Source organism: Amia ocellicauda, chromosome 15, assembly GCF_036373705.1.
Source record: "Amia ocellicauda isolate fAmiCal2 chromosome 15, fAmiCal2.hap1, whole genome shotgun sequence".
Taxonomy (NCBI): domain Eukaryota; kingdom Metazoa; phylum Chordata; class Actinopteri; order Amiiformes; family Amiidae; genus Amia; species Amia ocellicauda.
In genome coordinates, this window is record NC_089864.1 from 11,709,103 (window position 1) to 11,721,407 (window position 12,305).

The window sequence follows — 12,305 nt, forward strand, 5'->3', positions numbered from 1 at the left end:
GCCAAACATACGACGAACACCGCATGACCCTTAACCTTTCACCTTTGGCATAACATGTGACGTACAACTTCAGAATGCCCTTTTGCTGGGGAACGATTCTGAAAGGTTGAGTGAAGTGCATGACGAGAAGGATTGCGAATCATTTGACACTTCCCCCCTGTAATGGATCAAAACAAACAAAATGAAGACGACTACGGCTATCAGTTGTTCCCAGAGAGAAATACATCGAAATATAAAAAGGGGTCTATCGCAGAAAGCCTGTTTACCTTCAAGCACAAGTGTCAGGTCATGCTTCAGTTTACACTGGACACAAGTAGGTTTGAACATTTGTATTGGTTACTGTTTATTTTCATCATGCATGTCTGGCAGGCGAAACAACCTGAATGCATTCGCAAAATTAGCATTTTGTAATGCTAGGCCTATACTTGTGAAGATCTGTGAATTAATTGTATATCTAGTGTAGGACACTGTTACACTAGTACTAGTTAGAATATATTGCACTTTTTTGTAAATATTTGCTGACAATATGGAGAAATAAGTTAATATGTACAGCGATGTTTTGTATGTATTTAATTGATTTATCTTCAACTTTTTCTGAGAAAGTTAAATGCATGTATTTATTGCTTCAGGTCCCTATGCAAAACTGCTTCTTGGTGCAATGAAACATTCCGGGTGGTATGTGTAACTTTATCAGCTTTACATAACATCTATTTTATATGCATGTGTAATTTAGGAGTTTATACAATACGAAGTGAATAAATAATGCATCACTTTGTTAGTTACTTTTTATGACCTGTTGTTACAGCTCTGTTTATACAGATCGGCATTTCTCCTGTGAGGATTGTGATGGAAAAGTTAGCGGTGGTTTCGATGCCACAACCTCACAAGTAAGGATGTTTCTTGTTTTATTTTCTGTTTTATTTTATCTATATTATGGAAAAACACTTTATTTTGGTCCAGAAACTCTTGATTCCTAATGATTTCTGTGTATTCTATTTATTTATTAGCAGACCTTATCCAGGGCGACTTGCAATTAACACACACACACAAGAACATTTTAAACCATTACAAAAGTGCAGTAATACAAAATACCATAGTCCTACATCCTAGTACAATGAGCAAACGAGTGCAGACATAATACAGTTAAGTCCTGGGTATGTGCTAAAGGCATAGGAGAAATTGCAACAAAACCATGCTAACCCATAACTTTAATGAAAATGTTAATCAATCATGATTTTGGGAGGCAATATAGGATGACATTGTCTTTTCAATTTGCAGATTGTTTTGTGCCAGAATAATATTCACCAGCAGTCCCATATGAACAGGGTCGTCACCCATGAACTTATTCACGCCTTTGATCACTGCAGGGCCCATGTTGATTGGTTCGATAATTTCAAGCATTTGGCCTGTTCAGAGGTAAGTGTGTTTGTCATGCACTGATACAGAAAAGTTGTCTGATTGTATAGATGTTTGCTGCCTACATGTAAAATGGTGTCCTGACATGTGCATGCAATAATACATGTTTCCACTGTTGATTTATTGTATATTTATTTGACCTTTTTTGGTCACTGGTTGTGTTTCATAGATCCGGGCAGCCAATCTGAGTGGAGACTGTTCCTTTAGTAATGAAATGGGTAGATTCAACTTCGGCCTTAAACAACACCATCAGGTAATTTCTTATTGGGACTGGACTGAGTAGCACGAGTTCTGGGAAACCCAATGTTATGTGAGATGTGCAAGTAGAGCTCATTGAAACCAGTTGATATTGTTCTTCAGATTTGTTTGACTCGTATGATTTTCATTTTCTCACATTTAATTGTGTTTTTATATTACCCTTAATAGAAAAATAACAGAAACCTTTTTCAATATACTGTTTATGGGGAGATTTTGTATTTATTTATTTGAGACTACACTAGGATTAAAGGACGGGGTGCAAAATGTGCAAAAGCAATCTTGTAGAACAATCTCATGTCTTTCTCGCCACAGGATTGTGTTCGGGATCGAGCCCTTCGCTCCATCTTAGCTGTTCGGAAAGTGAGTCGAGAAGATGCAGAGAAAGCAGTGGACAAAGTCTTTGATAGCTGTTTTAATGACTTTGCGCCCTTTGGAAGAATCCCACATGGCAACAATGATGCAAAATATGCATACAGAGAATTCCAAAATCGAAATCGCTACTATGCAAATCTTTAATAAAAAGTAAATAATAAAAAGGTGTATTTCAAAGGTGCTATCATACTGATTCGCTCAATAGCACCAGTTTTGTTGCTTCTGAGCTCTGCATGGGTGCAGCCCTAACGGGAACAACATTCATGCTTTTGTATATATGACTAAAACGCCACATGACTTGTGGCAAGTTATAAAATAATTTGGTGAAAATACCATATTTAAAAAATAAGTACTTTTTATGAACTTGTAACCAAAATGTTTTAATAAAACATGAAAAACACATTGGTGTCACCTGCAAAAAGTTGTATTTATTGGTTGCTATATAGATTGTTTGTAAGTTTGAGTTAAGGTTTCATATTTATATTTTTCATCTTGTAGTGTTTGATTAAACAGGAATTTCCAGTCCTGTTTATTTGGGATCTTTTAATAGACGTCTTTATTCCTCAACCATCTGTCTTACTGAATGTATTCAAAACATTGTATTTTTCCTGTTCAGTCTGATTAATTCAAGGGGATACATGTAGTGTTATTTAACAATTGCCCATAATTACAACCAGAATAAAAAGAAAGCCAAAAAACAATATTCTGCAATAGCACATCAGTTGTTTTTTATAGACATATAACAATTTGCAAGTTCATTTAGATTTTATAAGGCTGTTTTTTATTTTTAGGTTTATATATTTAATAATCATATATTTCCTTGCTTCAGACAGTAGAGGGAGCTTTCACACCACCTATCTATTTTTGATCGAAAAAGGAAAACTTTTAGTCACAGCACTCATTGTATTTTTGCCACTTATATGCTAAGCAGCTAAAGCAATTCAGCAGAATTCTTCTGAAACACTTTTCTTTCTAATCTGCTATGTATTGATCTACAAATATCCTTCTTTGGGAAGGTAAGCTGAAAAGTGGAACAGATGGCAGAAGTGAAAATACCAATCGTTAAGGAGTTTCCACTTCAAAGGATATGGTAAATAAACAGGATGTTATTTTTATCTTTGAACATATACATTATTGTGTAGCTGTATCAGAAAGCCTTGTACTTTGAGGATTAAAGAATACACTTATGATTACACACTTATACATTGCATTGTTCATTTTCTTGCCGTTATTTAACCTCTGTAACAAAAGAATCCACTATTTATTATGAAAAATAATACTCCGTGAAATGTATGTACTTTGAAATATGTAATGAATTATTTTCAAACCCTTGACAAGGTATTCTACTTTGAAGATAATTTGTCAAAATATTACAATTTCTATTTGCATGTTTCACATTCATACTACCAAGAACTGTGTAAACAGAATTTAGATTTTATAGTAATAATAATGAATAATAACAACATTAATTGAGAAAATGTTATTGTTCCTGGTACAGATAGTAATATGGTACTATCTACATTCAAGTAATCCTTATTTTAATCTCGTACTAATGTGATTCAAAATGAATTAATGCTGCAGATAATTATTAATATGCAGTATTTACTCCATGCAAGTATTAATTATGTAGCATTTGTAAGACACAAAGGGTGACATATAACAGCAAATAATTACACCGACCATGACAGAAATGTTTCAAAGTCAAAAGTGTCACCTTGCTGTCAAATAATCCTGAAGATTACCATAAACAGAGCCTCGGAAATAGCACTGCAATTGAGAAAAATATGTGATGGGAATCCTAGTCATTATCAGAGGCATGACTTCCATTAAAATTTCCTTCCCATCCTGATTTGAGATTCCTGCATTCATTCACTCACTAACCTGCCAACACATAAACACATTCATATTTTGTACTAGAGCAACACTATTTGTACAGTAAACCTCAGTGTTATGCAAGGTCACCCCTTATTAATGAAGGACTGCAGAAAGCAGCCCATCATTGAATTCAGAACTAAAATCTTTCACATTTACACATATGAATGACTTATATGCCGAGGTGTTATAGTGTATCATCTTGGGATAAATCTTCTTTTATGTGTTATGCACATTGGTCACTCTTGATATGCCTCCTAATATCCATGTTTTGTTGACCTTCGGATATTTTATTTATACTTAATTTATAAAGTCTCCAAATGTGTCCATGAGATATTTAATGTAGTATAGTTAAATATAGCATTACAATCTTTGACTTTGTTTTGTTGTTATCCCTTTGTTTTTAATGTTATAAGTATAACACTTTAGTACTGACAAACATTGTAAATAAAATCCTTCCATATCACAGCTTATGCCACAGTCTTGTTGTTCTGCAAAATGTATGTAATGGTTGCATACAATGAATCAACTAAAGCAAAAATCCCAAAATGTGTGAAAATGTTAGCGATGGCAAATTATGGTATCCTGACAGTGTAATGCTATTTTAAATTCTTCATTAGTTTTTTTATCGTTTTTGAACATGTGATTGTGTAAAGTTATAGCTCTATTAATTTCTTCTAAGCTCTTTTGAAGTTGTCTTTGACATCAATGCAGTGCAAATTCTGTAGTCTAAAATTACTTTTTCCATTTGAATGGTTTCATGCAATACCTGTCCTTCATCTCGCAGTACTGCACAATACAAATTATTGTTCTTCATCTTGTTTGTTGTAACTTCAGCAAGACCCCTTCTATGTGTGCTAAAGCAATTACTAAGTATAGCCACAGTTGGCCGTTTCTTACATTGCAGATTACAGCAACCTTAATCAACGAGAAGGTGTTCTGTCTGTCAATATAGGGGAAGTGGCAGATACACCGATCATCCATAACATTATGACCACCTGCCTAATATTGTGTAGGTCCCCCTTTTGCCACCAAAACAGCCCTGACCCGTCGAGGCATGGACTCCACTAGACCTCTGAAGGTGTGCTGTGGTATCTGGCACCTAGACGTTAGCAGCAGATCCTTTAAGTCCTGTAAGTTGCGAGGTGAGGCCTCCATGGATCGGACTTGTTTGTCCAGCACATCCCACAGATGCTCGATTGGATTGAGATCTGGAGAATTTGGAGGCCAAGTCATCACCTTGAACTAGTGATTCATCAGACCAGGCCACATTCTTCCATTGCTCCGTGGTCCAGTTCTGATGCTCACGTGCCCATTGTAGGCGCTTTCGGCAGTGGACAGGGGTCAGCATGGACACCCTGACTGGTCTGCGGCTACGCAGCCCCATACGCAACAAACTGCGATGCACTGTGTGTTCTGACACCTTTCTATCAGAACCAGCATTCACTTTCTCAGCAATTTGAGCTACAGTAGCTCGTCTGTTGGACCAGCCTTTGCTCCCCACGTGCATTAATGAGCCTTGGCCGCCCATGACCCTGTCGCCAGTTCACCGCTTTTCCTTCCTTGGACCACTTTTGATAGGTACTGACCACTGCAGACCGGGAACACCCCACAAGAACTGAAGTTTTGGAGATGCTCTGACCCAGTCGTCTAGTCATCACAATTTGGCCCTTGTCAAAGTCGCTCTAACACATCAACTTTCAGGACAAAATGTTCACTTGTTGCCTAATATATCCACCCACTGACAGGTGCCATGATAACGAGATTATCAGTGTTATTCACTTCACCTGTGAGTGGTCATAATGTTATGGTTGATCGGTGTATATATATTTCTGAATTGTTTAAAATGAGAAATAGTTATTCCCATGGTTTCGCTCATTCCATGACTTCATCCTGTACATTCTTAAGTGTAATTAATTGGTTTAGCTGAAGTCAACAGGCTGTAGTTTCAATCAGTTGATAGAGTCAGGAGGTTGACCAGATGTCATGGTTTAACTGGGACAATCCCAATTTTCCATTAAAGGTTCCAGTGACCCAAAAAAGTGATATCCTTTTGAGTTGTTTGTTTTTTACCCACTGTTCTGTTCTGATAATTGTGCCAAGACAATTTAATTCTGTCACTGTAATGATAAAGCATTTGGAATAATGCTAGTACCCATAATTCCCTTCTGCAATTATATAGCAGCCTAATAGGCAGTATCAGTAGCACTGTTCCTTGATAATCATAAACTCGATCTATTGGACTGTTTATTACTCTGTCTTTAGCATCTGACACACAAAAAATGCTTTCAGGCACAGGTGGGCAGCCAAAATATTTTTGAAATACACAGGATCCTAAGATCACTAATTTACAATAATAAACAATATATAACAATGTATAACCACATGAATTGTTTTTAAACATGAATGAACTAATCATTTTCCATTTATGAAAACCCATATACAGTTAACAGTTTAATTTAAAATACATACATTATCTCATAAAAACTTTTCATTTATTTGCCAGATTACCAAGCCTGGAATAGTCTAATTAAATGGTGTCTACTGGATATGTGTTGAATGGCAAGTCTAACTTATTGATCAATATGAGGTGTATTCCAGCATTGTATTATTCCCCTAAATAGAAATAATATATTGAGGTCATCTGTATAGCTGGCACAAGTAATAGTGTTCCGGTCTGGATGATTTTAAAACTTGGAAATGGTATGCAAACAAGCAATCATATATTTATTTTCTGCAGCAATGATAGACACATTGAATACTATATTTATTAAAGCCCCCCTAGTTTTTCGAGATGTCACAGCACATCATGACCTGGCAATTAACTGGAGTGTCTTCTATTGTCATACAGGGTCTGTCCTTTTCCCCGACAACAAATTCTGGTACTTAATGTTTCCATTTAGAAGAAGAAAAATGTCCTATGAGAAGATAATATTACCTGCCACATGCCAATCTGCTCTTTCACACATTCACAGAGTCAGTGAGCCATATTTGTTTCTGATAATGGCTGCACAAAAATAACACCTGCTGTGCTATTATTATAGTAATTATTAATAATAATTTATTTATTTTGATGACTATCTTTAGCTTCCAACTGTGGTTATTATAATAACAGTTTGACTTAATGAGTGGTGATAGATGTGGCATGTCTATTTATTATACACTGTCATTCTTTGGGTTTGAGTATCATTCCACTAATTGCCATATTTACAATTTTGAGTGATTTTGTTGCTAGAACCAGTAGTTGTTGCAGCATTATTGTGCCTGTGTTTACTAGAAAATATGCCAAAGTTTGACTGGGTGTTTCTCAGCCTATCTGCTTTAAGTACAGGTGGCTTGGCTGCTTAAATTCGGCAAAAGATGTGGATGCTTTGTTACAGTTACTGTAACTTCACTTTATTTATAACCTATTTTTATCTTAATTTAAAATGTGATTATAAAATATCAAGAGACTTCCAAGAACATACTCTACCAGAAAATGATACAATTCCATTGATGAAAAGTCTGGAAACTGACTTTTTGCAGCATAACAAATTCCACATATGCTACAATCAAGGGCATAGGTTTGGTTTGAACATTGGTGGGGACACAATACTTTTGGGGGGTGGAGTCATAGTTGCTAGGGGGGTCTGGGGAAAGAAAAAAAAAACATCCTTTAAATGCTTGTTTCTTGTGATATTTCAGAGGGGTTTAAGCATTTCTAAGCCAGTCATGCTCTGAATATACTACTCGTCATCCAAGAACATAAACAAATCACTACTTATATACATAAAGTAAATATTAAATGGCACACACAACTTCATAGACCATTTTGTTTCTAAACTGTGATTGTAGGTTACTGCATTTCTGTCATAAGGACAAAGACTCCTACTTCAACTTTGAAGTGCTTTATAGTGTTGGAAAAATTCAAATTAAAACAACAATAATAATTAGAAACGTTCTTGTTTTTATGGGGAACACTTCAAAGGGCTGCTGAAAGCAGCTGAAAAGTTTCATAATCTGACAGCCAGAGAACAGATCAAACTTAGAGTAAACTTAAGTTTCTGAAGTAGCGGAATATTGCCTTGAATGGTGTAAGTGCTCACTAACAAGATCAAATCATTCAAGTAATAGAAAGTAAAAAGTGCAGTGTTTGTCTCTCAATCTATGGTTGTGTCACACCTCTATGTAAATTAATCATTTTCATTAAGGCTGGAGATTTCACTTTCCCATTCCCATAAGTATTCATGCAGACTCTCGCCCTGCTGGGGGCATGTTTGATGAGAATGATGATCGATACTGCAGATGATCTAGGATGCTGATCTACACTCTGTGTTTTGATGTCAGTGAGAGAAGAGCATCTCTCTCAAAAATCATTGCAAGCGTGACACAAGCGCGCACAGAACTGCGCATGTGTGAACGGTATTGAAGAGCGCAGAGTGAAACTGTGGAGTAAAATAAACCCGTAAGTGTAGAAAGTGCAGTTTTAGACGCACAAGTTGTATTTTTGCTCTCGGCTGTTAACAGTGAATTCACTCCAGCACGTACACTGATACATCATGACGCAGCTGTGAAACAAATCGCAAACCACCAAGGACGTACGCCCCACCGAAATGTATTTTAATATCTGCCCCCGCTTTTCAAATTAACTTATACATTAAAAAGACCTAGTCTATATAATATAGTGCGTTTACTCAGCCCCCTGAATAGTCACACTGTCCGTTCAATCTAATACACCTGATACAGTTCGAGTTCACTGTACACACGATAACAAAATATCAAGCAAAGCGTTATAAAGGGAGGAAGGAGGATACAAATATATTGACAATATTAACACATTAAATATTAAACTGATTAAATTTACTAAATAGGCACAATATACACCATTTAAGAATGACTACGGTTTATTTGATTTTAGACCTGGATAATGTCCTTTTCCTCCCGAGTCCTCACACACTTCCGCGCCTCAGTACACCCTCCACGTGGTCCCTGACGTCAGCCGCGCGATGTGTGATGCATTCTGGGATTCGACATTCTCTTGTCTGCTGATTGCGCCCTAAACCGGAAATACATGCATACCTGCAATTACACAATTAGCTGTTTTTATGTATGTATGTATGTATTTATTTATTTATTTATTTTTAAGTTAGAAGTGAGAAAGGAATAATTGAATTAATTACTTGTACCCTTTCAAATGCCTGCAGGTGTCCTTTGGTTGTTTTTCTGCAAAGTAAATAAACACAAATATCTATTTAATAATACTACCATTTATTTATTTATTATTTTGTTAATGGTAATTTAAGGATTGTTTAAATTTCCTCATTCACTTCCAAATTATTCTTTATCTGTTTGCCAAGCACGGGGAACTGAATTCTTAATGTGTTAAGACTTAAACCTAGTTTGAATATTATATAGGGTTTTTCTGGTCAGATTTAGCTTCTTATAAAGGGGGAGGGGGTGACAATGACATTTGCTCAAGCATTGTATTTAAAGTTTTAGTCTTAGTTTGTGAAAGGATAATGAAATTGACTTTGTATAGATTTGTAAATGCCAGTCGCATTTGCTTCTTCATGGGATATCTCACTGGAATTTAAATAAAGAAAACCAGAGAGCTGATATATAAATGGCAATCTGTAATGCATTTAATTGTTATTTACACCACAGAGACACTGTAAACACTCCTACCCATTAACAAAAGACAACTTGGGAAGATATAAAAATCTTCAATTAAACACACAAAAGATAAATTGTATTAAATACTTTGGTCTAGGAACTGTGGAAAAAAACTTGCATAAATTGCAAAAGAAGAAAACATTTCAGTTGCATTCAAATATGAATATCTTTGTAATTGAGCTATTTTAATGATAAGGTATGTGCTAAATTTTATTCATGTGAGTGAGGTACTTACCTAGATTCTTCCAGTATAAAATGGGTAATTGTAAGTACAAATAATGTGATGTATTGTAAGTAATAATAATAATTGTGGTATTTTGGTATCTGTGCTTAAATAACATCAGTCTATTGATCATTACTTCAGCAAGATGAGTGCAATGTTTTGCTTTTTGCGTCTTTATTACTCATTTTAAATGGCTTGTTTCCAGTCTCCCTATTTTATTTGTGTTGGGTTAGAGTGAACAGCAAAGTGTATTGTTATATATCATGGTTTATAGTTTACAGGCAACTGTTGTTAAAATATTAATCTATGGGATTCTGAAAAAAGGAAAATATATTCTGAAGAATGAAAAAACATTGTTTAGAAAGCATGGAAACCATTCCCTCTGTTATTTAAATAAAATATAATGTAATTTTGTTTATATGCAATCAATCCTGATGAAGTGAAGATCTGCAGAACTGACTTGTTATATCTCCAGATAACGAATGGATATATCATGCTGCCTGTGGAAATCATAAAGAAGATGCAGCTTATATAAAAATGTATTAGCTAAATACATTTTTAACTGTTTTAGTTTTCTGAACTAAACAAACTGTATATAAATGTTACGCTTATCAATATTTAAGTATATAAAGCAAGACATCTTCAGTCTGTTTCTGCATCCTAGCAATGCTGCTTTATTTAAAATGTGTCATGTTTTATTCATATTCTTACTTTAATGTAATTATTTACATTATTCTAGATTTAGTTCTTTGTTTTGTGTTTGTTTTTGCTGCTGCCTTTAATACCTTTTGAACTTTTTCATATTGTCATTGTGTTGATATAGTGTGGTGGAACTCTTTCCAGATTTTTCTTTACAAGCAAACAAACGAAAAAAGGAAAGGAAACAAACAAACAAAGCATTTCTATACAATAACTTTGAATAGTAGAGTACAACACATTTTACTTTGACTATTCTGTTCTAGTTTTTGCAGCCAATTATTAATTTTGTGATTATTCCTCCAGCATTCTCATTCACCACATTCATTATTTCTTAGATTATCTCTATTGTCAAGATTTTTGTGAAATGGGGCTCAATGTGTACATGAGCTCATTACAGTGACATAACCCTTCCATGAAATCAGTAGAGTGTATAAACCTGTGTCAGGGCATCTGGTCTTTTGGAGTAGCGTGTTTATCACTCTACTGGGTGGAGCTATGTGGTGCCAGTTCAAATCCCAAGTATGAACACCTATTATTAAAATGGTGTCATTAAAACAATTTCCCTTCAAAATCAGTTCATTTTCACAAAGCAACTACAATATCTACTCACTGTAGAGTTTCAACACCAACAGATATAAAGGGAAAAGCTCCTCTCAGCTGGTTCACTACTGAGACCCTTGCTGTTCATGGGTCAATAACTTGGATTCCCATTTCAGCAATATAAAGCTCTGCCCTACACAGCAAGATACCAATATTTTGAGGCCAAACTAGATCAACATGCTGTCTAGGGTGGCACATTCTTTCTTTCACAATGTATTAAGGAAACTAGATGAACACGCTGCGATCGCAATGCTGTTCATAGATGGGAACTGTGTCCATCAGTTCCAAGTCCAGAGGTTGATTTGGAGACACCAGGGATGCAGAAGAGCAAAATATTACTAAGCTTATACACAAGTCCCAAAAACACATTATACATAGAATCCCAGTAACATCATCACACTTAGATATACACTTTTTAATGTCTTGGATGTCTTGGTTTAGAGGACTTATATCCATGAGTCTGGCCAAAGGTGATAGGTGATTGATTTGAGTCAGACAGACTGACTCTTAGTGATATCCCAGTAAGGTACCATAAATTACCAACACTTTGCTTTACCTATATTGGTGATTTTCAGTGAACCTAGACATCAAGTGAAGTATATGTACTTTTATTTTTGTGCCACTTTAAATACCTTAAATAATGTAACATTAATTTGATCATCAGTCTTATTACAAGTGATTTGTTTTATAAAGAATAACATTTTTTTTGTATTGCATTGTATGTTGCAAAGATCATGAATAAAACATGGTACTTATCAACAAACTCAAACAAATACATGTAATTTCACTTTGCGATTGAGTACCAGTAGCTCAATATTAGAAATCCTGCTTTAACATGATATTGAACGCTTGAACATTTGATTAATAGATCTTATTACTTGCATATTAAAAAAACACTATGTGTGAACACTAATTAAATAAATAAATCAATCAAAATAAACACATTCATGCTAGTCAAAACTGTTTGCCCTCACTGACACTGGAAATTATTTTTCTGATCTGCTGCCAGTGATGTCCTTTAAGATGCAAACTAGCTCTGGGACTGCACTTACCCCACAGTCAGTATCAGAGTAAGATGCTAACAAAGATACATCACACCCTCTTTCCAGCTGTGTCAACCCAGGGCTACTACTAATGAATAGGAAAAAAAGTTGTGGGTTTAGGAATTGAAATTTATTTCAAAATATATTCAACCTTTGACCTCTATAGTAAC

The 12,305-nt window shown here is 35.1% G+C and overlaps 1 protein-coding gene across 1 annotated transcript; it reads left to right on the top strand.

Moving 5' to 3' along the window:
- The first annotated feature begins 55 nt into the window (after positions 1–55).
- atp23 (ATP23 metallopeptidase and ATP synthase assembly factor homolog) lies at positions 56–2,446 on the top strand. Its single transcript, XM_066723548.1, has 6 exons — positions 56–313; positions 630–675; positions 806–887; positions 1,279–1,416; positions 1,586–1,669; positions 1,987–2,446. Exons 1-6 carry the CDS (start codon positions 163–165, stop codon positions 2,188–2,190), a joined length of 705 nt encoding a protein of 234 aa, XP_066579645.1. The 5' UTR covers positions 56–162; the 3' UTR covers positions 2,191–2,446.
- The last annotated feature ends 9,859 nt before the right edge of the window (positions 2,447–12,305 follow it).

Coding starts and splice junctions, on each gene's coding strand:
- atp23 (XM_066723548.1), top strand. CDS start 163: ATGGATCAAAACAAACAAAATGAAGACGACTACGGCTATCAGTTGTTC. Junction 314..629: donor TCAGTTTACACTGGACACAA/GTAGGTTTGAAC, acceptor TTATTGCTTCAG/GTCCCTATGCAAAACTGCTT. Junction 888..1,278: donor TCGATGCCACAACCTCACAA/GTAAGGATGTTT, acceptor TTCAATTTGCAG/ATTGTTTTGTGCCAGAATAA.